At 36.6% G+C, this 25,258-nt stretch overlaps 1 protein-coding gene across 1 annotated transcript in view; it reads right to left on the bottom strand.

Annotated features, from left to right (window-relative positions):
- Window positions 1-3,477, bottom strand: part of LOC306960841 (UTP--glucose-1-phosphate uridylyltransferase-like) — a 31,545-nt gene extending 28,068 nt beyond the window's left edge. Inside the window, exons 1-2 of the mRNA XM_079553423.1 lie at window positions 3,377-3,477; window positions 527-645 (exon numbers count right to left, since the gene is read on the bottom strand). Coding sequence (XP_079409549.1) covers window positions 527-645; window positions 3,377-3,398 — 141 coding nt within the window. The 5' untranslated portion in view covers window positions 3,399-3,477. The remainder of the gene's footprint in view (window positions 1-526; window positions 646-3,376) is intronic.
- Between the last annotated feature and the right edge of the window lie 21,781 nt (window positions 3,478-25,258).

Raw genomic sequence — 25,258 nt, 5'->3', positions numbered from 1 at the left:
ATCGCCCCCACAGGGACTACGGGGAGGATTTATTAAGGTAAACACGTTACTTAGTTCTGCTTTAATGTTTTGCCGTAGATTTATTTGGGAAACTAATTTCAAAATGCATTTTTATCTCCTTGTTAGTAGCTCCAACAGATTTCAAACTTTCCAGCCTTGAACTAGTGTAAAAATAAGGAGAAGAGTTTTTTTTTCCACAGATTTTTCCACTAATAAAAAGCTTATTTTAAAGCTAAACAAAAATCCCTTCTGAAAAAAGTCTTTGCAACTAATTTGTAACAAAATAAAACCATATATTTAAACCTGGCCCTGTACATTTTTCAGATGGGAAATATATAAGAAAAAGACAAAACTTTTACTGTCACTGGACAAATATTTGACCGGTCGTATCTGAATCCCAGAACTTTGACCACTCGTCGTTGCCTCCTGCCGTTTGCGTAATAACTGTGGCCTCTCGCTGACCCCCGTGTGACCCCCGTGTGACCCCCGTGTGACCCCCGTGTGACCCCCCCGTGGGACCTCTGACCTCCTGCTCCTTGGGGTCGGGGGCGGTGGTCAGCAGCTTCTCCAGCTCGCGGTGCATGGACTCTTCGTGCTGCTGCCGGAGCTTCTCCTGGAACTCCGTCATGGCGCCGCTCGTCAGGTCTGAAACACAGTCCGAGATCATATTTATACTTTAACCACGGACCGGAGGCGGAAAACTGGTGCAAAATGTGGGATGTGAGATGAAAAATGAACAACAAACGAGATTACAGTGAGTCCGTGCGTTTTCTCCCTAAAAGATAAACGTGGCTTTTAATACACACATTTTTTAAATCCAATAACAAATCTACGTCTAAGTGTTATGAGCTTTCGAATGAGGAGGAGAAGAAGAAATGAGACCCCAGTTTACCCCAGTCCAAAAGCTTCTGGGAAAAAGGTGTGAAAATAGCAACAAAACTGAAATGAAAACAATGATGGAAATGTGACAAAAAAATGTCACAAGAAATTGACAAAAATCGACAAAAAAATTGACAAAAAAGGCAAAAATGTGACAAAAAAATGACAAAAATGTGACAAAAAAATGACAAAAAAATACAAAAATTTGACAAAAAAATTACAAAAAATTGACAAAAAATGTGACAAAAAATGACAAAAATGTGATAAAATTTGACAAAAAAATTACAAAAATGTGACAAAAAAATTACAAAAATGTGACAAAAAAATTACAAAAATTTGACAAAAAAATGACAAAAAATTTGACAAAAAAATGACAAAAAATTGACAAAAATGTGACAAAAAAGTAAAAAAAAAAAAATGAGTTGAATACCCAACAAAAAAATGCAACAAAACTGAAATAAAAACAATGATGGAAATGTGACAAAAAAATGTCACAAGAAATTGACAAAAATCGACAAAAAAATTGACAAAAAAGACAAAAATGTGACTAAAAAATGACAAAAAAATACAAAATTTGACAAAAAAAATTACAAAAAATTGACAAAAAATGTGACAAAATTTGACAAAAAAATGAATAAAAAATGAAAAAAATATGACCAAAAAAATGACAAAAAAGACAAAAATGTGACAAAAAAATGACATAAATGTGATTTAAAAATTGACAAAAAAATACAAAAATGTGACAAAAAAATTACAAAAATGTGACAAAAAAATTACAAAAATGTGACAAAAAAATGACAAAAAATGTGACAAAAAATTGACAAAAAATTGACAAAAATGTGACAAAAAATTGACAAAAAAATTACCAAAAATTGACAAAAAAGTAAAAAAAAAAAAAATGAGTTGAATACCCAACAAAAAAATGATGGAAAAAAAATCTGATGACGTGAGGAAAAAGATCCTCTCGGTTCAGGCGGGAGTTAAAGAGGTTAATTTGACAAATCTGGCAACTTTTGAGCAAGATTTGAGTGAAATGGGCGAATAATTTACAGACATGTTCAGCTAAACATGCAGCTCCATGTTTTTGTTTTCAAGCAACTTCATATTTAAAGGGATATTTCAGGATTTTTGACATAGGGCCTTATATTTGAAGAGTTTCGTGGCGCTAGGCTAGTCTTACGCTAGTGTATTTCTATGGTATCAGCTAGCCTGCATTAAAAACAGTGTGACCCGCTCCACAGTGCACCCGAGTTCTATTTGGTCGGGACGGTGCATGTAAACACCTCGTCGGATTGTGGCCTTGGGCTCATTTAAGATAAGATAAGACTTTATTGATCTCACAGTGGAGAAGTTCAGCTCTCAGGAACTCTAGACAGGAAATGTGCAAACAATTCAAGAGTAAATAGATCTTATAGGGCTGGACGATCCGCTTTTGTCTCGATCTGATACGTGTCACGATACGTATTGTGATCCAGTAAGTCATTATGATGAGTGTTTACCTTAAAATGTGTAAAAAGTCCATAGTTTATAAATCAAATGCCCTTTAACCCCTTAACTCCCACCTGAACCGAGCACATTTTCTCCAGTTTGGCTTTACCCCAATCCAAAAGCTTCTGGAAAAAAGCTGTGAGAATGGCGACAAAACTGATACGAAAACAATGATGGAAATGTGACAAAAAAGTGAGAAAACATTGACAAAAAAAGTGATGAAAAATTGATGAAAAAGTGGCAAAAATGTCACAAGAAACTGACAAAAATTCAACCAAAAAGTGACTAAAATTCATCAAAAATTCATCAAACATTTGACAAAAAATTGACAAAAAATTGACAAAAAAACAACTAAATTTTGTCAAAAATGTAACAAAAATTAATCAAAAATGTGACTAAAATTCAACAAAAATGTGACGAAAATGAATCAAAAATGTGACGAAAATGAATCAAAAATGTGACGAAAATGAATCAAAAATGTGACGAAAATGAATCAAAAATGTGACTAAAATTCATCAAAAATTCAACAAACATTTGACAAAAAATTGACAAAATTTTGACAAAAATGTGACAAAAATTCAACAAAAATGTGACAAAAATTCAACAAAAATGTGACTAAAATTCATCAAAAATGTGACTAAAATTCAACCAAAATTCAACCAAAATTTGACAAAAAAATCAACAAAAAATTAACAAAAAATCAAAAAAAATGTGACCAAAAGTGAAAAAAAAAACATTAAATAAGGTGAGACAACACAGGAACAACTTTACACCTAAATATCTCAGAACTTCTCAGAATCCAGACCTTATCATTCTAAAGGGTCGACTTGGTGATCCCAAAAATCACGTGCCAAACAGTGTTTTTATTCCCCCAAAACTATGGGTTGGTGTCGTTTCAGTTCCCTTTCATACAGAACAAAGATTGATAATTGTTTCCTGCCATAAACTGATAAACCAAGAACCAGATACAGCAAAGGAGACACAACCAAACCCACAAAGACGTTCTTACCTGCCACAGTGAAAAGAGGCATTTCGACACTCGGGTCTGAGTCGGGTCCGGGTCTGAGTCGGGTCTGAGTCCGGTCTGAGTCCGGTCTGAGTCGGGTCTGAGTCGGGTCTGAGTCCGGTCTGAGTCGGGGCCGTCCTCGAGCTGTGAGCCGCAGCAGCAGAAGGAGGACACGGTCACTCTCCCAAAAGTGTCAAAGACAAAAGCTCGGCCCCGCTGAACAAACCAATGGGACAGAGCCAGGGAGGGGCCAGTACAATGAGGCTACAGGACTATACATATCACAGAGAGGGGGGGGGGGGATATACTCTACTGAAGGGACCAGTAAGAGCCGCGCTTTGTTTAAAATATACTGATAACCCGCTGTACAGTCGGGAGAGGAACGGAACAGTCACTGCTTTAGGTTATGGACACATTTTCTGATTATGCTGAGCTGAAAACAGACTAATGATTAAAAATGGGCAGAAAAGGGCTGTGCTTATTCTCCCAGTGTGTGGTCAGGCTGGGTATTACCAACAACTTCACGATGCGTATCACGAGTCAAGTGTATCACAGTCTATAATACAAAATATATTCTGAATTTAAAGAAAAAAGGATCTTATAGGTTCACTATAATATAAGACTATGGTTAGATTTAGGGCTGCTCGATTATTGAAAAAATAATAATCACGATTATTTTTGTCATAATTGAAATCACGATTATTCAAACGATTATTTGTTGCCTTTAAAAAAAATCCATCAAAAAAGTGACAAAAATCCATCAAAAAAGTGACAAAAATCCATCAAAAAAGTGACAAAAATCCATCAAAAAAGTGACAAAAATCCATCAAAAAAGTGACAAAAATCCATCAAAAAAGTGACAAAAATCCATCAAAAAAGTGACAAAAATCCAGCAAAAAAGTGACAAAAATCCATCAAAAAAGTGACAAAAATCCAGCAAAAAAAGTGACAAAAATCCAGCAAAAAAGTGACAAAAATCCAGCAAAAAAGTGACAAAAATCCAGCAAAAAAGTGACAAAAATCCATCAAAAAAGTGACAAAAATCCATCAAAAAAGTGACAAAAATCCATCAAAAAAGTGACAAAAATCCATCAAAAAAGTGACAAAAATCCATCAAAAAAGTGACAAAAATCCATCAAAAAAGTGTCAAAAATCCATCAAAAAAGTGACAAAAATCCATCAAAAAAAGTGACAAAAATCCATCAAAAAAGTGACAAAAATCCATCAAAAAAAAGACAAAAATCCATCAAAAAAAGTGACAAAAATCCATCAAAAAAAAGACAAAAATCCATCAAAAAAAGTGACAAAAATCCAGCAAAAATAGTGACAAAAATCCATCAAAAAAGTGACAAAAATCCATCAAAAAAAAGACAAAAATCCATCAAAAAAAGTGACAAAAATCCATCAAAAAAAAGACAAAAATCCATCAAAAAAAGTGACAAAAATCCAGCAAAAATAGTGACAAAAATTAAAAATTCGAAGAAAAAAAATTGAAAAAAAAAATTTGAAAAAATGTTTTTTTTGAAAAAATTGAAAAAAAAAAAATTTAAATCAATTTTTTGCGATTATGCTAATTTTGTAATCGTTTACTGTTGTAATCAAAATCGTAATTGAATTTCGATTAATTGCACAGCCCTAGTTAGATTAACATATTTCCATATCGTGATACAGATGCCTCAATACGATTTGCGTATTGTCAGTAACGAGAGAGAAACTTTTACCCAAACTACAGTCACTCTATTAATCCTTCTTCACAAGTGAAGAACCTGGGTGTGATTTTTGACTTTTATTCCACACATTAAGAATATCACAAAGACAGGTTTTTACCATCTAAAGAACATAGCCAGAGTCTCTCTCGGGCCAACACGGAGACGCTCATGCTTTTATCACCAGTATTTCTGGTCGTCCCAAAAAGAGGATCTCAGGTTTACAACTCTTACAAACTTCAGCAGCTCGTGTCCTGACGAAGACCAGGAGGAATCGCTGCATTGGCCCTGTGTGTTTCAGGATCGATTTTGAAGTTCTTTTATTGGTTTTTAAATGTCTTAATGGTCTTGGTCCTTCTTATCTTTCAGAACTGCTTTTACCTTATGAACCTTCACGGCCCCTTCGCTAATAAAGTCAACAAAAAGACTCAATATTACGACCCTCGCCTCTGGAACCACCTGAGGGGGAGCTCAGGGCTGCAGAGAACGTTCATGTTTTTAAGAGCAGCTTTGAAACTGACTAATCTATTCATTTAGTCCTAATATATAAAATATATATACGGGAGGTTGTGCCAGCCGTATTGATTTAAATGTTGGAATCTGTAAAGCACTTTGTGATATCGACCCAAAACGTACAACGTACAATCCTCCAGGTGATTCTGACCCTGAGCCGAGCTCTTCACCTGAGCTGAGGCCCGGGCGCTGCAGTCGCCCACTGTTCCCTCAGCATCCAAGGATGGGTCAAACACAGGAAAAATGGACTTTTCCAAGCTTTCCATCATGTTATTCTGTCATTCCCTCATTAAACACATGCCTGAAGTGTTGCCTTGGCACATTCACGTATTTCTGAGTAATCTGTAAAAACTCTGATGGCGGCCATTTTAGGGATAGGTTTGCCTGAGTCCTCCTAGGAACGCCCCCACCTCCTGGAGACGCCTCCGAGCTTTGGTCACCAGCCGAGTAACCAACCACTGCTCCTCAGCAGAACCCCCTCCCCACTGATGCCACAGACAGCGTGTGGAGGGGGCGTGTCTAAAGGCTCAGAGGTTCTTAAAGAGACAGAGGCCTATTTCAAGACATTCACTACAGCCATTTTGAGAGAGACATTTTATACAAGGCAGTTATTCTAATTTACTGCATTTACAGACCAACAGAAGGTTTGTCATCATTGTAGTGTGAGATAGACTGGTGCTATGGGACTGAAACAAGCAGAACACCCCCTCTTTAAAGGAACAGGCCCCTTTTTCTCCACACTGAGATCTGTTCTCACCTGAGTTGATCCGTACCGGTCTGGTCTTTGTGCCCGTGGACGAGCTCGGTCGCTTCCACCTTCACCCCCCCGTTTGGAGCCATAGGAATACACTGGGAGAGGCCAAATGCTAACAACATCTTTGGTCGTTTTGCGTGACTGAGCGCACGCATAAAGACCAGACAGGTACGCATCAACTCGTCTAAGCTCAGGTAAGAACATATCTCAGTGTGGGAAACAGGGGCCAGTTCCTGTAATCTGCACAACAGAAGGAAAGTTGTGATATTCGACAATGACCGTCTTAGATACCGCGGTAACAATATTATTTCAACACAGTTTGTAAAAAATAAACCGGAACAAGAATCATATTCACTGCACGTTGGTAGACGGACAGTAAAATATGTGTAAACAGACGCGATGGAGACAGGATACTTGTCAAGAACTTGAGAACTTTCTACCGCAATAGAGCGACTCACAAAGTATGGAAATAAAGACATCTAAAAATAAACTTGTTGGCACAGACAAGACCAAACATCAACTGCCAAACCTTCACAGGGAATGTCGGAACTATAAAGAAGTCCTTTGACAACGTTATGGAAAATATCGTCTCAGTTAACATTGCTTATGCTGCAAACTGGACTGACTGGACAGACTGGACTGAGATACTCACAATTGCTGTATTCATTGTAGCAGATATTGCAGTAATATTTTGGGCAACAAGTAGTTCAAGTAATTTGTGTTAAAAGCCCATAGCAAGCTCACACACTACTACACAGCCCACACTACACTTACCGAGGATGTTTGCAAACTGCCATTTAACCACTTTGGAAACCATTTAACCTCTGAACTCCCACCTGAACGGATCCCATTTCGCCAGTTTGGCTTTACCCTAATCAAAAAGCTTCTTGGGAAAAAGCACCAAAACAGCTACAAAACATGAGAAGAAAACAAGGATGTAAACACAACAAAAAAGTGAGAAAAATTCAACACAAAATGACAAAAATTCAACCAAAAAATGATAAAAATTCAACAAAAATGTGACAAAAATTCAACCAAAAAATTACAAAAAATGTGACAAAAAATGACAATTCAACAAAAAAATGATAAAAAATAAACAAAAATGTGACAAAAATGTGACAAAAAATTACAAAAATTCAACAAAAAAAATGACAAAAATTCAACAAAAATGTGACAAAAATTCAACCAAAAAATTACAAAAAATGTGACAAAAAATGACAATTCAACAAAAAAATGATAAAAAATAAACAAAAAAATGACAAAAATTTAACAAAAATGTGACAAAAATTCAACAAAAAAAATACAAAAATTCAACAAAAAAATTACAAAAATTCACCCAAAATGACAAAAATTCAACCAAAAAATGACAAAAATTCAACCAAAAAATTACAAAAAATGTGACAAAAATGTGACAAAAAATGACAAAAATTCAACAAAAAAATGACAAAAATTCAACCAAAAAATTACAAAAATTCAACCAAAAAATTACAAAAATTCAACAAAAATGTGACAAAAATTCAACAAAAAAATTACAAAAATTCAACAAAAAAATTACAAAAATTCAACAAAATTTTACAAAAATTCACCCAAAAAATTACAAAAAATGTGACAAAAAATGACAAAAATTCAACAAAAAAATGACAAAAATTCAACAAAAACGTGACAAAAAAAACATAAAAAAGATGACACAGTTTTGTGGGTCTTAGCTTCAAATGAGGTGTTACACAGACCGATATAATGGCCAAAGAGGACAGAATGCATTTGGTTTAGGCGGGTGTTAAGAGGTTAAAATCACTTTTCTTCACTGTTATTAGGATATTTTGCCTCAGGAGAAGGAAAACAACATTAACATCGATCATTACCAGAACACACCGCAGTGCTGTCCTAACCACTGTCATCATTTTTAACATATAGTTGATTTTTGTTGGTAAAAACGCAGACGCACCTGTTGTTTTGGTCTCAAATCGCCTGCACGCGCTGTACTTCTATAGAAAGCGACTGACCTGTCCAGAAACACGCTCACAGTCGGCTCTGGGGGCTCGGACAGCTCGCGCAGACTGTCCCGGGGAGGCTCCGAGGCTCGTCCCTGTCTGCAGACACGTCCACGGAGCACGCGGAGGCTTAAATACCCCGAGACAGCCGCTCCCGTCTCATCTTTCCGCGGCTAGCTCATGTGCTAGCTCCCGTTAGCCTAGCCTGCCAGACGCAAGGGGATGACGTAGGACGCAGCAAACTCTGACGGTCGCCATGGAAACGTGATTTGCCTTCAAGTTTGTTGTTTTTTTACGCTATAAAAAAGACGTAAAAAGATAGATACATAAATAGATAAATAATAATAATAATTTTCGAATATTTTTTTTACGCTTTTCTAAACTACCCAAAAAAAGACGTAAAAAGATAGATATATAAATTGATTTAAATGATTTTGATTAAAAAAATGACCAAAAAATGCCAAAAATGTGACAAAAAATGACAAAAAAAATGACAAAAAAAATGACAAAAATGTGACTAAAAAATGACAAAAAATTTATTAAAAAAATGACGAAAAAAAGAACAAAAGTTTGATACAAATTTGACCAAAAAAATACAAAAAATTGACAAAATATGACAAAAATGTGACAAAAAATGACAAAAAAATGACAAAAATGTGACAAAAAAATGACAAAAATTTGATTAAAAAAATAACGAAAAAATGACAAAAATATAACAAAAAATGATAAAAAAAATGACAAAAATTTGATTGAAAAAATGACGAAAAAAAGAACAAAAGTTTGATAAAAATCTGACCAAAAAAATGACAAAAATGTGACAAAAAATTACAAAAAATGACAAATAAATGACAAAAATGTGACAAAAAAATGACAAAAAATTGATTAAAAAAATTCCAAAAATGTGACCAAAAAAGGACAAAAATTTCATTAAAAAAGTTACGAAAAAAAGAACAAAAGTTTGATAAAAATTTGACAAAAAAAATACAAAAAATTGACAAAATATGACAAAAAAAAGACAAAAATGTGACAAAAAATGACAAAAAATGACAAAAAAATGACAAAAATTTGATTAAAAAAATAACGAAAAAATGACAAAAATATGACAAAAAATGATAAAAAATGACAAAAATTTGATTAAAAAAATTACGAAAAAAAGAACAAAAGTTTGATAAAAATTTGACAAAAAAAATACAAAAAATTGACAAAATATGACAAAAAAAAGACAAAAATGTGACAAAAAATGACAAAAAATGACAAAAAAATGACAAAAATTTGATTAAAAAAATAACGAAAAAATGACAAAAATATGACAAAAAATGATAAAAAATGACAAAAATTTGATTAAAAAAATTACGAAAAAAAGAACAAAAGTTTGATAAAAATTTGACAAAAAAAATACAAAAAATTGACAAAATATGACCAAAAAAATGACTAAAATGTTACCAAAAAATGACAAAAAAGCTACAAAAATGAGTTGAATACCCAACAAAAAAATGATGGAAAAAAAATCTGATGACGGGACGAAAAAGATCCTCTCGGCTCGGGCGGGAGTTAAGAGGTTAAACGGTGAACCAGGCGAGATTTCGGCGGGGAGAGCGTTACTGCGAAAGTAAACGTCATATTGATTCACTTTGAGATGGATCAAACGCGGGGGCAAGACGGGGCATAGCTCCTCCAGACGTATGTCAGTGGGTATTTCTAGTTGCAGACGCTCCAAACTGGTCAAAGTTCTCAAGTCCTGCAGCTTAATGTCAGTACTCTGATGATCCATGTCATGTAAGTCAACAATGACCGTGGTTAAGTCCTGGAGCTTTGTGGAGAAGTGTGTCCAGGTGTGTGGAGAGGACAGCCTCACTGGTAACAAGCTGCCAAAAGGTGAGGCTGCTGTTCCAGACACAGCTCACGCTCAACACCCAGACTGAAGACAGAACTTAAAGCAGCACTAAGTAACATGTTTACCTTAATAAACCCTCCCCGTAGTCCCTGTGGGGGTGATACAAGTGTTTATGGGATGATTGGAGGGTCTTTCATCGCCCCCTGGTGTCTCTGGCCAGAAAACCATGTTTGCAACTTGACTGACATCGGACCGGAGTCACCAATACACACTAATGGAATCACGAAGAAGAAGCTAACAGGCTAACGGGCAAAGCTAACTGCGGGCTAGCACCACTTTAAACAGTTTTTACAGCCAAGTTTGAGTGAAAAAAATTATTTCCATTGTGTAAGTGGATGCACAGTAACCCTCTCTCCCTTCGCCTTTCCTGTCAGCGTAGTATTTACTCTCCAAGACAATTAATACGTTAAAAAATCGTAACTTGCTACGACACCTGCAGTTGCGCTTATGGCCTCTAGGGGGAAGAGTTACTTAGTACTGCTTTAAAGAGCCCTGACTGTTCCACGGGCTCACAGCGCCCTCTGGCAGCGTAGCAGGTACACTACAGCAAAAAAAAAAAAAAAGCAATGGAGAGCACAAGAAATACACAGCTACTGCAATACAATGGGGTTTTTCCTATACGCAAATTATGCAAGGTGCGTGGGGGCCCCGCAGCCACGAGGGCCATCCATCCATCCATTTTCTTCCGCTTTATCTGGGGCTGGATCGCGGGGCCATTTGCCATTTTAAAAAGTCGGAAAATAGACTATAGTCGTCCTAAATCCCAGTCTGACAGTGGCTTAGTGGTTAGTGGTTCTCACACAGAGGGGCGGGGCCTGCTGCAGTGAAGTGTTTTTGACCCTTAATGGATTTGCTCTTACAACGGATTTGGTCAAATATAATCTTGTCATTTTTCATTATTACACAGGTTGTGAATCACTGCATGTTATGAAGATATTTGAAGAGTTTGAATCAATTCTTAAATGTGACAGTTTTCCTTTTGACCAGCAGGGGGCGGTGCAGGACTGTCATTCTCTGCATGGAACAGTATACTGTACGTGCTGCTGCTTCTACTCTGCTGTTTTCTGTTCTGTTTTTCTTGGACATATCTTGAGGAAACATGAAAACCAGATGATTCTTCTCTTGGGGCTGATCCTCCAATAAAATGTTCATACATAAATACATAAATAAATAAATAAACTGGCATCATTAACGAGGCTTCTGCTGGACCTATATAATACAGTATATTTACTAAAGACTGACTTAGTGTTTGATTCACTGATTCAACAAGTCTGAAGAGATATTTTTGGTTAACCTCTTACCACCCGCCTAAACCAAATGCATTCTGTCCTCTTTGGCTATTACATAGGCCTGTGTAGCACCTCATTTGAAAGCTAAGACCTACAAAACTGATGTTTTTCCTCGCGTTGTTGCTGTGTTGTGTCACCTTTTTTTTTTATGTTTTTTTTATTTTTGTCTCATTTTTGTCATTTTTGTCATTTTTTTTGTTGAATTTTTGTCACATTTTTGTCAATTTTTTGTCACATTTTTGTCAAATTTTTGTTGAATTTTTGTCAAATTTTTGTTGAATTTTTGTTGAATTTTTATCATTTTTTTGTTGAGTTTTTGTCACATTTTTGTAGAATTTTTGTCACATTTTTGTTGAATTTTTGTCACATTTTTGTAGAATTTTTGTCACATTTTTGTTAAATTTTTGTCACATTTTTGTAGAATTTTTGTCATTTTTTGTTGAATTTTTATCATTTTTTTGTTGAGTTTTTGTCACATTTTTGTAGAATTTTTGTCACATTTTTGTTGAATTTTTGTCACATTTTTGTTGAATTTTTGTCACATTTTTGTTGAATTTTTGTCACATTTTTGTTGAATTTTTTTCACATTGTTGTTAAATTTTTGTCACATTTTTGTAGAATTTTTGTCATTTTTTGTTGAATTTTTATCATTTTTTTGTTGAGTTTTTGTCACATTTTTGTAGAATTTTTGTCACATTTTTGTTGAATTTTTGTCACATTTTTGTTGAATTTTTGTCACATTTTTGTTTAATTTTTGTCACATTTTTGTTGAATTTTTTTCACATTTTTGTTAAATTTTTGTCACATTTTTGTAGAATTTTTGTCATTTTTTGTTGAATTTTTATCATTTTTTTGTTGAGTTTTTGTCACATTTTTGTAGAATTTTTGTCACATTTTTGTTGAATTTTTGTCACATTTTTGTTGAATTTTTGTCACATTTTTGTTGAATTTTTGTCACATTTTTGTTGAATTTTTTTCACATTGTTGTTTAATTTTTTTCACATTTTTGTTGAATTTTTTTCACATTTTTGTTGAATTTTTTTCACATTTTTGTTGAATTTTTGTCACTTTTTTGTTGCGTTTACATCCTTGTTTTCTTATTTTTGTGGCTGTTTTGGCGCTTTTTTCCCCAAGAAGCTTTTTGATTAGGGTAAAGCCAAACTGGATGAAATGGGATCCGTTCATTAATTAAAACTTCATCTGAATGGATCTTTTTCCTCACGTCATCAGATTTTTTTTTCCATCATTTTTCGGGGGGTTTTCAACTCATTTTTGTAACTTTTTTGTAAATTTTTGGTCAAATTGTTTTTGTCACATTTTTGTCAATTTCTTGTCAATTTTTTATCCATTTTTTGCCACTTTTAAATCATTTTTTGTCAATTTTTTCATCATTTTGTCGTCTATTTTTTGTCCATTTTTCTCCACTTTTTTGTGACTTTCTGTCATTTTTTTGTTAATTTTTTGCGACATTTTTGTGACATTTTTGCCATTTTTTCATAATTTTTTGTCAATTTCTTGTCAATTTTTTATCTATTTTTTGCCACTTTTAAATCATTTTTTTTTTCTTTTTTGTCATTTTTCGTTACTTTTTTGTGTCACTTTTTGTCAATTTTATGCCACTTTTTCATCATTTTTTCGTCAATTTTTTGTCCATTTTTCTTCACTTTTCTGTCATTTTTTTGGTCATTTTTTGTCATTTTTTCGTAATTTTTTGTCAAATTTTTGTCTAAGTTTTCTCATTTTTTTGTCAATGTTTTCTCACTTTTTTGTCACATTTCCATCATTGTTTTCGTCTCAGTTCTGTCGCTATTTTCTCACCTTTTTTCCCAGAAGCTTTTGGATTGGGGTAAAGCCAAACTGGAGAAAATGTGCTCGGTTCAGGTGGGAGTTAAGGGGTTGATCCATCCTTTATGCAGCTGTCGGTTTGATTATAAACATGAAAATGAAACCTTCCAAAGCATTTCTCCATGTTCGTGTCAGTGACCTGTAAGAAAAGTCAGACAGTTAAGTCTCCAAAGTAAACGATCTCCCTGTTCGTGTCTTCATTAGTTGTACCTACACTGTCCTGGTTTTTTGCGCGAATATGGGACGAATCGAACCTTGATGTATTGAACTTATTAAGGGAACAGGTCCGTGTGAGTTATGGATACAGGCGGTTTGTGGGAAGTAGGTTAGAAAAACGCTGATTGGGAGAAAAAGAAGAAATCATGTCATGGTTTGGTGCTGACTCGTCGCTTCACTGTCCATGAAACACAAACGGGATTTCTGTAACATTTTGATTTGTATAGTTAGTTATTAACATGGATCTATTATTAAGCCGACCCTTAATGGACAGGTCTAGCGCCTCCAGTGGCAGCAGCAGCTCATTGTTTATGTGGCCGATGTTCGCAGATAGAGAAGCCACGGACTCGGGACAGAAGTCGTGATGGTTTTTACTGGGATGTGAATCACAAAACAGTCTGAATCGGGTTCATATGGATTGTTTATAGAGCTCCACAGTCCCGCCCACTCCCGGTCACGTGTCGGGGTCAATGTCACATTTTTGTTGAATTTTTGTCATTTTTTGTTGAATCTTTGTTGAATTTTTGTCATTTTTTGTTGAATTTTTGTCACATTTTTGTTGAATTTTTGTCATTTTTTGTTGAATTTTTGTCACTTTTTTGTTGAATTTTTGTCACATTTTTGTTGAATTTTTGTCACATTTTTGTTGAATTTTTGTCACATTTTTGTTGAATTTTTGTCACATTTTTGTTGAATTTTTGTCATTTTTTGTTGAATTTTTGTCACATTTTTGTTGAATTTTTGTCATTTTTTGTTGAATTTTTGTCATTTTTTTGTTGAATTTTTGTCACATTTTTGTTGAATTTTTGTCATTTTTTTGTTGAATTTTTGTCACATTTTTGTCACATTTTTGTTGAATTTTTGTCACATTTTTGTTGAATTTTTGTCACATTTTTGTCACATTTTTGTCACATTTTTGTCACATTTTTGTCACATTTTTGTCACATTTTTGTCACATTTTTGTTGAATTTTTGTCACATTTTTGTTGAATTTTTGTCACATTTTTGTTGAATTTTTGTCACATTTTTTGTTGAATTTTTGTTGAATTTTTGTCATTTTTTGTTGAATTTTTGTCACATTTTTGTTGAATTTTTGTCACATTTTTGTTGAATTTTTGTCACATTTTTGTATTTTTGTTGAATTTTTGTCACTTTTTGGTTGAATTTTTGTCACATTTTTGTTGAATTTTTGTCACATTTTTGTTGAATTTTTGTCACATTTTTGTTGAATTTTTGTCACATTTTTTGTTGAATTTTTGTCACATTTTTGTTGAATTTTTGTCACATTTTTGTTGAATTTTTGTCACATTTTTGTTGAATTTTTGTCATTTTTTTGTTGAATTTTTGTCATTTTTTTGTTGAATTTTTGTCACAATTTTGTTGAATTTTTGTCATTTTTTTGTTGAGTTTTTGTCACATTTTTGTTGAATTTTTGTCATTTTTTGTTGAATTTTTGTCATTTTTTTGTTGAATTTTTGTCACATTTTTGTTGAATTTTTGTCACATTTTTGTCACATTTTTGTCACATTTTTGTCACATTTTTGTCACATTTTTGTCACATTTTTGTCACATTTTTGTCACATTTTTGGTAGAATTTTTGTCACATTTTTGTTGAATTTTTGTAACATTTTTGTTGAATTTTTGTCACATTTTTTGTTGAATTTTTGTTGAATTTTTGTCATTTTTTGTTGAATTTTTGTCACATTTTTGTTGAATTTTTGTCACATTTTTGTTGAATTTTTGTCACATTTTTGTTGAATTTTTGTCACATTTTTGTTGAATTTTTGTCACATTTTTGTTGAATTTTTGTAACATTTTTGTTGAATTTTTGTCACATTTTTTGTTGAATTTTTGTTGAATTTTTGTCATTTTTTGTTGAATTTTTGTCACATTTTTGTCACATTTTTGTTGAATTTTTGTCACATTTTTGTCACATTTTTGGTAGAATTTTTGTCACATTTTTTGTTGAATTTTTGTTGAATTTTTGTAACATTTTTTGTTGAATTTTTGTTGAATTTTTGTCATTTTTTGTTGAATTTTTGTTGAATTTTTGTCATTTTTTGTTGAATTTTTGTCACATTTTTGTTGAATTTTTGTCACATTTTTGTTGAATTTTTGTCACATTTTTGTTGAATTTTTGTCACATTTTTGTTGAATTTTTGTCACATTTTTGTTGAATTTTTGTAACATTTTTGTTGAATTTTTGTCACATTTTTTGTTGAATTTTTGTTGAATTTTTGTCATTTTTTGTTGAATTTTTGTCACATTTTTGTTGAATTTTTGTAACATTTTTGTTGAATTTTTGTCACATTTTTTGTTGAATTTTTGTTGAATTTTTGTCATTTTTTTGTTGAATTTTTGTCACTTTTTGTTTAATTTTTGTAATGGCCGCTGGCTGCTCTGCTTTTTGACAACAACACTGGGGGCCGCCATTGCTGTAGTACCTCCATATCCCCGCTAGTTCCCCATTGAAAAGCATTGGACTTTAGACACGTTAAAAACAACTTTAACGCCTGGTCCCAAAGAAGAATTTCAGAAATCTCGCACTTAATGAGGCTCGGACTGTTAGCATTGGAGCAGCGCGAGCTACACGTCACGCAAGGGCGGAGTCTACGGTGAAGATCCCGCCCTTATGCCCTTTTTAGGAACATGCCTCGTCAGAGCTGGGGAGGAGGAGTCTGTAAGACCGTGGTCATTATGGTAAACGGGGAGGAGTGAGCATTATATATACAGTCTGTGGTCGGGGTTCGACACATAAAATCCCATGTATTTTTAGCATTGGCTTTTGGGGGGAATAAAAAGTCAACTATTAAGAGTTTAACATCACTAGCCATTAGCCGGCGTCGTTCCATTAAACTCTTAAAGGGGGGGTGTTATGCAAAGTCGACTTTTTCAAGCTTTACATCATGTTATTCTGTCACTCCCTCATTAAAAACATGGCTGAAGTGTTGCCTTGGCACATTCACGTATTTTTGAGTAATCTGTAAAAACTCTGATGGCGGCCATTTTAGGGATAGGTTTGCCTGAGTCCTCCTAGGAACGCCCCCACCTCCTGGAGACGCCTCCGAGCTTTGGTCACCAGCCGAGTAACCAACCACTGCTCCTCAGCAGAACCCCCTCCCCACTGATGCCCCAGACAGCGTGTGGAGGGGGCGTGTCTAAAGGCTCAGAGGTTCTTAAAGAGACAGAGGCCTATTTCAAGACATTCACTACAGCCATTTTGAGAGAGACATTTTATACAAGGCAGTTATTCTAATTTACTGCATTTACAGACCAACAGAAGGTTTGTCATCATTGTAGTGTGATATAGACTGGTGCTGTGTGAAAAGACCTCATATTTGAGCAGCTTCGTGGTTGTATAAGCTACGCGGCGGCGGAGTGATCTGCTAGAAAATAGTCCCTCAAAATGCGATCATTCATGTGATGCAGGTCAGTTATATTCCAGACATGACTCTATGGACACAGACATTTATATGGTGAGTCTGGTGTTATCAGTGATTTGCGTCAGGATGGAGAAGCAGAAATGTGTTCACAAATACTTTTATTCCCAAACTCTTTCTACAAACGCGAGACGCTGCGTGATCTGAGGCTCCTCTCGAGATGTGTCTGCCTTGATTAGAGGCGCCTTTCTGGCCCTCGGACGCCACCGCCTGGTCTCGTCTGGAATCGACTTCATCTTAAACACACCTATTGTCTTTTCATGTACTGTAACCCTTTTGTAAAGCACTTTGGTTGTTTTTTTAATGTGCAATATAAATACATTTGATTTGAATTCTTCACGGGTCGCTGTCCTCACTCTCCCTCTCCCGGCCAACGTCCTCGCCCTCCTGGCCCTCCGTCCACACACTGCTGTCTGTCCACATCACAGAGCCTCCTCCTTTGTTAGTCCAGTTCTAGTTTCACCTGACTGTTAATTAGGGCTGCTCGATTATTGAAAAAATAATAATCACGATTATTTTTGTCATAATTGAAATCACGATTATTCAAACGATGATTTGTGGCCTTTAAAATAATCCATAAAAAAAAAAGACAAAAATCCATCAAAAAAGTGACAAAAATCCATCAAAAAAGTGACAAAAATCCATCAAAAAAAGACAAAAATCCATCAAAATAGTGACAAAAGTCCATCAAAAAAGTGACAAAAATCCATCAAAAAAAGTGACAAAATCCATCAAAAAAGTGACAAAAATCCATCAAAAAAGTGACAAAAATCCATCAAAATAGTGACAAAAGTCCATCAAAAAAGTGACAAAAATCCATCAAAAAAGTGACAAAAATCCATCAAAAAAGTGACAAAAATCCATCAAAAAAAGACAAAAATCCATCAAAAAAGTGACAAAAATCCATCAAAAAAGTGACAAAAGTCCATCAAAAAAGTGACAAAAATCCATCAAAAAAGTGACAAAAATCCATCAAAAAAGTGACAAAAGTCCATCAAAAAAGTGACAAAAATCCATAAAAAAAATGACAAAAATCCATGAAAAAAAATGACAAAAATCCATCAAAAAAATGACAAAAGTCCATCAAAAAAGTGACAAAAATCCATCAAAAAAAATGACAAAAATCCATCAAAAAAATGACAAAAATTCATCAAAAAAAATGACAAAAATCCATCAAAAAAGTGACAAAAATCCATCAAAAAAGTGACAAAAATCCATCAAAAAAGTGACAAAAATCCATCAAAAAAAATGACAAAAATCCATCAAAAAAAAGTGACAAAAATCCATCAAAAAAAGTGACAAAAATCCATCAAAAAAGTGACAAAAATCCATCAAAAAAGTGACAAAAATCCATCAAAATAGTGACAAAAGTCCATCAAAAAAGTGACAAAAATCCATCAAAAAAGTGACAAAAATCCATCAAAAAAGTGACAAAAATCCATCAAAAAAGTGACAAAAATCCAAAAATGTGAAAAAAAAAAAGTGAAAAAAAAAATTGAACAAAAAAATTTTTGAAAAAAAAAATAAAATAAAAAAAAATTTAATCGATTTTTTGCGATTATGCTAATTTTGTAATCGTTTACTGTTGTAATCGAAATCGTAATCGAATTTCGATTAATTGCACAGCCCTACTGTTAATTGCTGTAATAAATGTATCAAATGTTCCAAGGGATTCATATGTGGTATTCATGGTATTGTGTTCATGACTAATCTGGACAGTTGAACAGACTCTTGTGCATGTGACGACTTATACAATGAAATGACGCCGAAACGAAAAAGCGAAAAACCATTAGACTGAGGGTCAACAAGGACTCGGTATCGGGCAATTCTCAAAATCAAACGACTCGGACTCGGATCGGGACATCCCTAGTTTTGAGAATGTCATTTTTGTTTCAAGAAATGAGCCAAACCAATGGAGAAAAACTGTAACTGTGCTCATCACACACTGCGATCATCTCCTCTTCCTCATTTCCTGAAGTCGTTTCTGGTTGATGTTTAGCTGCAGCACTTCTGGTTTAGCACCGTGAGCGGCTGCTGTTTAGAAAAGGCTGAGCTCGAGGTCAAACTCTGTCACTGGAGACAGATCTGGATTGAAACTAGTCCTTGAAACAATGTATTTATAAAGTGCCAGGTTGACGACGACACTAGAATTTAGACATTTCCAGACAAGGTCAAAACCTGCTGAAATCAATGGGGTGGCAAGACCTTTACTAGAGCTGCCACCCCTGTAGATCCGCCCCTGCTTGGCTGTGTGTGACTTTTTTTTCCTTCAAACTTTTGACCACATGAGGCTGAACTGACGCCGCTTGATTACATGCTGGAGTAAACAGATCACCTTTGCTCTGCCCGTCAGGTCTCAGAAGCTTAACAGAGTTATAGTGATGAGATTTACGGCTCTTTTACAGCCGAGTCTTTGGGATCCATTCATTCCAAAGAGCCGTCAACAGACTGGCTCTTTTTAATGTACAATTTGAATCACGGCAGCCAGAAAACTCACAATATCGAAGACGTGATCGATAAATGGCTCACCTTTTGATGTTTATGCTTTAGAAAACGAGTTTGTGAGTAAAATCTTGTGCCACAACTGTTAAAAATAAGCTGCAACTCTTTCACTTGTCGCCTGTTCCGTTGTTGGGCTGATTCTTGAGTTTGTTCTGGGGAGTTCTGGGCAAATTTGACAGAAAAAACGATATTTTTGGGAACATTTCGTCGAACAAAACGTAGTTTGTTGGAATGAGCGCCGATAGAGTCCAGGGTTTTGTCCGATCATTGCCAGTAAATACGGCTCATTGTCAAAGTATTTTTCACTTAAACCACAATAAGAGCAAGTGTCTACAACACAGAGGTATCTTTACAGCCCTTACCTCTCAATCAACGTCTGCTCAAACACATTAGACGCTGAATGAACTGTGGATTAAGCAAAGCCACTCCTGAAGCGGTGGAAGCTCCTGAAGAACTTCTGAGTGCTCGAAATACTTCAACGAAAGAGGAAACTCACCCTCAGAGATTCCACCAAAGACACAAGTGCTTCTCGGATAGGCCTCAGTTTTTAGATACCGGTGCTTTAACGATACTTTTTCCGATATACTTTCAATACTTGTGTACTGACTTTTTGTGTTAATGCGCTTTTCAATCTCAACACTTCAGTAAATGTCAATCGGCTTGTTGCACAATGTGGCTACGCTAGTTCCTCTGAGCTGAAGCTGTGGGCGCTAGTACTTCCTGTTCGTGTTCATTTCCATTAGGATGAGCTCAGACCAATGAGTTTCTGGTAGAAATATTTCCATAGAGGAGACGTTTATGTTTGTGAGGATCAGAGAGTTTGTCTTGAAGCTAGAGGCTAATTTAACCTCTTAACTCCCGCCTGAACCGAGAGGATCTTTATTCCTCACGTCATCACAATTTTTTTCCCATCATTTTTGTCACTTTTTTGTCATTTTTTGGTCACTTTTTTTCTTTATTTTTTTGTTTTTTTGTCAATTTTTTATCACATTTTTGTAATTTTTTTTGTCACATTTTTGCCATTTTTTGTCAAATTTTTATCAAATTTTTGTAATTTTTTTTGTCACATTTTTGTCATTTTTTGTCAATTTCTTGTGACATTTTTGTGACATTTTTGCCACTTTTTCATAAATTTTTCGTCAATTTTTTTATCACATTTTTGTAATTTTTTGGTCATTATTTTGTCAATTTCTTTGTGACATTTTTGCCACTTTTCCATCATTGTTTTCGTCGAGAAAACGTGCTCGGTTCAGGTGAGAGTTAAGCGGTTAATGCATTACACAACTTGAAATAGTGCCTTTATATATATTTTCATAGCATGTTAGCCTTTAGCTTCAAGACAAACTATCAATCCTTCATGATCACCAGTGTCTCTGATCTGAACTTCATGATTTGAACACAGTAAATGATCATCGACCGGGAACTCACCGCCCACAACATAATCTTTAGAAAATATGATTATTATTCCAGGAAAAGAAAACAGACAGGAAGTCCTGGCGCTCACACCTTCAGGTCAGAGGAACTAGCATAGCCACACCGTGCAACAAGCCAATTGCCATTTGGTTTATAAACTTTGGACACGTGACTTTTTACTCGGGCTGCAACTTATTGATCAAATTCAATGTTTAGGTGTTAAGTTGTGCATTGTGTTAAATGGAAAGCAAAAATGTCAGTCTAGTCTATGTCTGGATAGTCACTGCGCTTTTTTTATCGAGTTGTTTGCACATTTTTTTATTTGCCGTGTGTATGTTGAAGTTGTAGAGTTTTCCTGTGCAATGGACGGACCGCAAAGGTGCACTGACTTGGGGAGGGACAATTGACCGCACCCCTGATAGAGAACTATTGGCAGGACCCAAGGGACGGGGCGGGACTTTCAGGGTAACTGGTGGGCAGCGAGGAGGGAGGAGAGCTCGGGGAAGCAGGAAGCTCGGGGAAGCAGGAAGCTCGGGGAAGCAGGAAGCTCGGGGAAGCAGGAAGCTCGGGGAAGCAGGTGCGAGAGTGGATGCGTGAGAGGCCGAGCAGCAGCCCTGAGAGAGGGATCGACTGGGAGACGAGATTGAATACACTAGGGCTGTGCAATTAATCGAAATTCGATTACGATTTCGATTACAACAGTAAACGATTACAAAATTAGCATAATCGCAAAAAATCGATTATAATTTTTTTTTTTTTCATTTTTTTTTTTTTCATTTTTTTTTTATGTTTTGTTCAAATTTTTTTTTTCAGATTTTTTTTTCACATTTTTGGATTTTTGTCACTTTTCTGCTGGATTTTTGTCATTTTTGTTGTAATTTTTTTGATGGATTTTTGTCATTTTTTTGATGGATTTTTGTCATTTTTTTGATGGATTTTTGTCTTTTTTTGATGGATTTTTGTCACTTTTTTGATGGATTTTTGTCTTTTTTTTGATGGATTTTTGTCTTTTTTTGATGGATTTTTGTCTTTTTTTTGATGGATTTTTGTCACTTTTTTGATGGATTTTTGTCACTTTTTTGATGGATTTTTGTCTTTTTTTTGATGGATTTTTGTCTTTTTTTTGATGGATTTTTGTCACTTTTTTGATGGATTTTTTTTAAAGGCAACAAATAATCGTTTGAATAATCGTGATTTCAATTATGACAAAAATAATCGTGATTATTATTTTTTCAATAATCGAGCAGCCCTAGAATACACCGCTCACTATAAGCTAAGTAGAGGAAAGTTACATACCTGGCCTTTTGTGACCGTGAGATTGGCTGTGTGCCCGATCAGCTGCGTAAAAGCCTCCTTTCGCCTACAGCGGCGTCGCACTCTAGCTCCAGGAGGGACTCCGGGGAGACGTGGCCCAGCTTCACTGCCCTCCACCTGGGTAACGACTGCGAGCTCACCACGGCGCGGGCGTGAGAGGACGTGGATCGATGGACGAAGAGACGAGGAGCCGGTTGATATACAACGCTCTCCACAAGCTGAGTAAAGGGAAGTTCCTGTTTATTCCCGGAGCAACGTGTGGTTTTCTTTGCTCGACCTGTTGCCCCGTGTAAGAGGCGCTCTTGTCCACAGTAGCGACGCGCACGTCAGCGGAGAGGTGACGGCCAGGACGGGGAGCCAAGCCGGGACCTGCTCGGGCGACGACGCACAGCCCAAGGTGGCGGAGCAGCTTGGACTCAACGTAAGACCTAAACCCTCGATCCCAGAGATTGGGCATCGGACAGAGAATCTTTGTGGAGGAGGCGGGAGATAGTTTTAGTCTAGCCAGTTCCTTTTGATTACATATTGGGAATATTTTAAACTTCGTTTTACCACCATCCTTCCTAGGCTGTGCCTATTTAGTTTTAATACATTTTGCAATCAATTTCTAAATCGTCGTTGTCCTTGTTTAATAGTGGTTATTCTTAAAGCTGGGATCAAGGCCCTTTGTGACAAAAACATACAAACCTTTAGATTATCATTTAACAGAAGTTTTATTTAAACATTATTTTGAAAGTGTTTCTATCCATCCAACCATCCACCATCCACCATTCATCCCTCCACCATCCATCCATCCATCCATCCATCCATCCATCCATCCATCCATCAGATAGATAGATAGATCTATTCATCTATCCATCCATCCATCCATCCACATCCATCCACATCCATCCATCCATCCAACGATCCACCATTCATTCATCAGATAGATAGATAGATCTATTCATCTATCTATCTATCTATCCATCCATCCCACCATTCATCCATCCATCCTTCCATCCATCCACCATTAATCCATCCATCTATCCATCCATCCATCAGATAGATAGATAGATCTATTCATCTATCTATCCATCCATCCACCATCCACCATCCATCCATCAATCCATCCATCCACATCCATCCATCCATCCATCCAACCATCCATCCATCCATCCACCATCCACCATCCACCATCCATCCATCCATCCAACCATCCATCCAACCATCCATCCATCCATCAGATAGACAGTTAGACAGATAGACAGATAGACAGATAGATAGTTCGTACTCTCAGCGCTGGTTTTAGAAGAACCTACAGATGTTGCTCCACGCTGAGCGCAGATATGAGCACACAGTGCGTTTCCTCCGGGGGAACTCCAGGTGGAAGCAGATGGAGTTCAGGATGGTGTCGCTGTAGTCTCGTGTCAAGCACGCGTGTGTCAAGTAAGTGCTCTTAAAGTCTTTACACAGGTCTTTGTAAATCGCGTCTGCTAAGTCCTGGTAGCTGTGCTGGCTGGGCTCGACCCGGACGTTCCAGTCATGGACCTCCTGTTGGAGCTTCTGCAATAGGTCCTTGGAAAGAGCGGCCATGCCAGGTTTGTCATGGCGCCATTTGGTCTTGAAGATTCTGGAGACCAGTTCAAAGACGAGAGCGTTGCAGTCAGCGTCACTCCACACAACAGAGCGGCATTGGCGTGCAGAGAGCTGTGGGGGAGTCGGCCCTGAGGAAGCTGTGATCTCTCTCACCACAGGCTCATGTCGCTGAGTGGAGGTGGACACTCGTGGGATGATCGTTGGAGCCCGGATCTGTGCTTCTAGGAACACAGGCTCGTTGGGCTGAGGCTGTAGCTGCAGCTGCTCATTGGTGGAGGGCCCCATGAACATCTGTGAGCCCTCACTGGGTGGGGACCTTCTGGAGTATAATCGGCAGATTCTACCCAGGACTCTCTGCACTGGGTCTCTGAGGACGGGCAGCTGACATTGATTATGGATCCAGTGGGACATTGTGTCCAGGAAGAGCCTAACCTGGATTTTAACATCCCTTCTGAACGCTGGCCTGTATTGTAAGAGTGACATGTAGTTGGAGATTACATCAGTCATCTCCTCGCTCAGCTCTTCGTGCTGCTGCTCGATGGTCTTGGGCAGTGCTTCATACACGTCACTGTCTTCTTGAATTAGCTGCTCTAGAAGAGGAGACGCCTGCTCCAGCACCTCCTCCGTGGAGACATTTGGTTTGGCTTTAGCGCTGCAGCACAGTGGGGTCAGCAAACGCCTCAGCGTGTCTTTGGCAAACAACATGGCGAAGAAGGCCTTGACCTTGTGTGCGGCTGCTTTCAGGTTGCTGGTGCTGTGGGTGCTCTGCTCCTCAATGGGGAGAGAGTCTCTGGATAATGCCTGTTGGTATATCTCCTCCATGATGTCGTTGACGATGGCTGAAGCGGTGTCCTGGCTGTGCTTGCTCAGACTGGCCAAGTCTTCTGTGCTCAGATTCAGAGCTTCCTGAAGCAGCATCTCTGCCACTTGTGTCGTTGCATCTCTCACACTGACAGTGGGCTTAAAGCAGGCAAAGCTCGATGGGCACATTTTGGACCCCAGGGTGCGCAGGTTATCGCAGCATCTGGGCGTCTTCTCATGCTGAGAGGGCGTTTCACAGGGCTCTGTGTGGTCCATGGGACCCTGATCCTGAATACTGGCCACTCTGTCCTGCTCAGGCCTCACTGCACGCTGTGTGTGAATATCTTCTTTAAACTCCTGTTCTTCTGTGACCTGTTCCTCCTCAGGAGAGGCCTGGCCTCGATGGCACTGTGTCACTTTCTTTTGGATGGAGCGGAGCATTTCTCTGACATTTCGCATCATTGCTTTAATTTTATCTTTAGGGGGGCTGTAGTTCCTGTCTTTTGACAGAACGATACGCTGTCCCTTGACTCTGCTACAGCAGAGCACAAAGTTAATGTGGCTTGTTACCTGCTCGTTCAGCAGTTTAAGTAGATTCTTTGTGGCCTGGTTATAAGAACCGGCCGCGGACTT

Source organism: Gobius niger (assembly GCF_951799975.1).
Source record: "Gobius niger genome assembly, chromosome: 3".
NCBI classification, from domain to species: Eukaryota; Metazoa; Chordata; class Actinopteri; order Gobiiformes; family Gobiidae; genus Gobius; species Gobius niger.
Note: the sequence above shows the minus strand (reverse complement) of the source record. Positions and strands in the feature narration are given on the sequence as shown.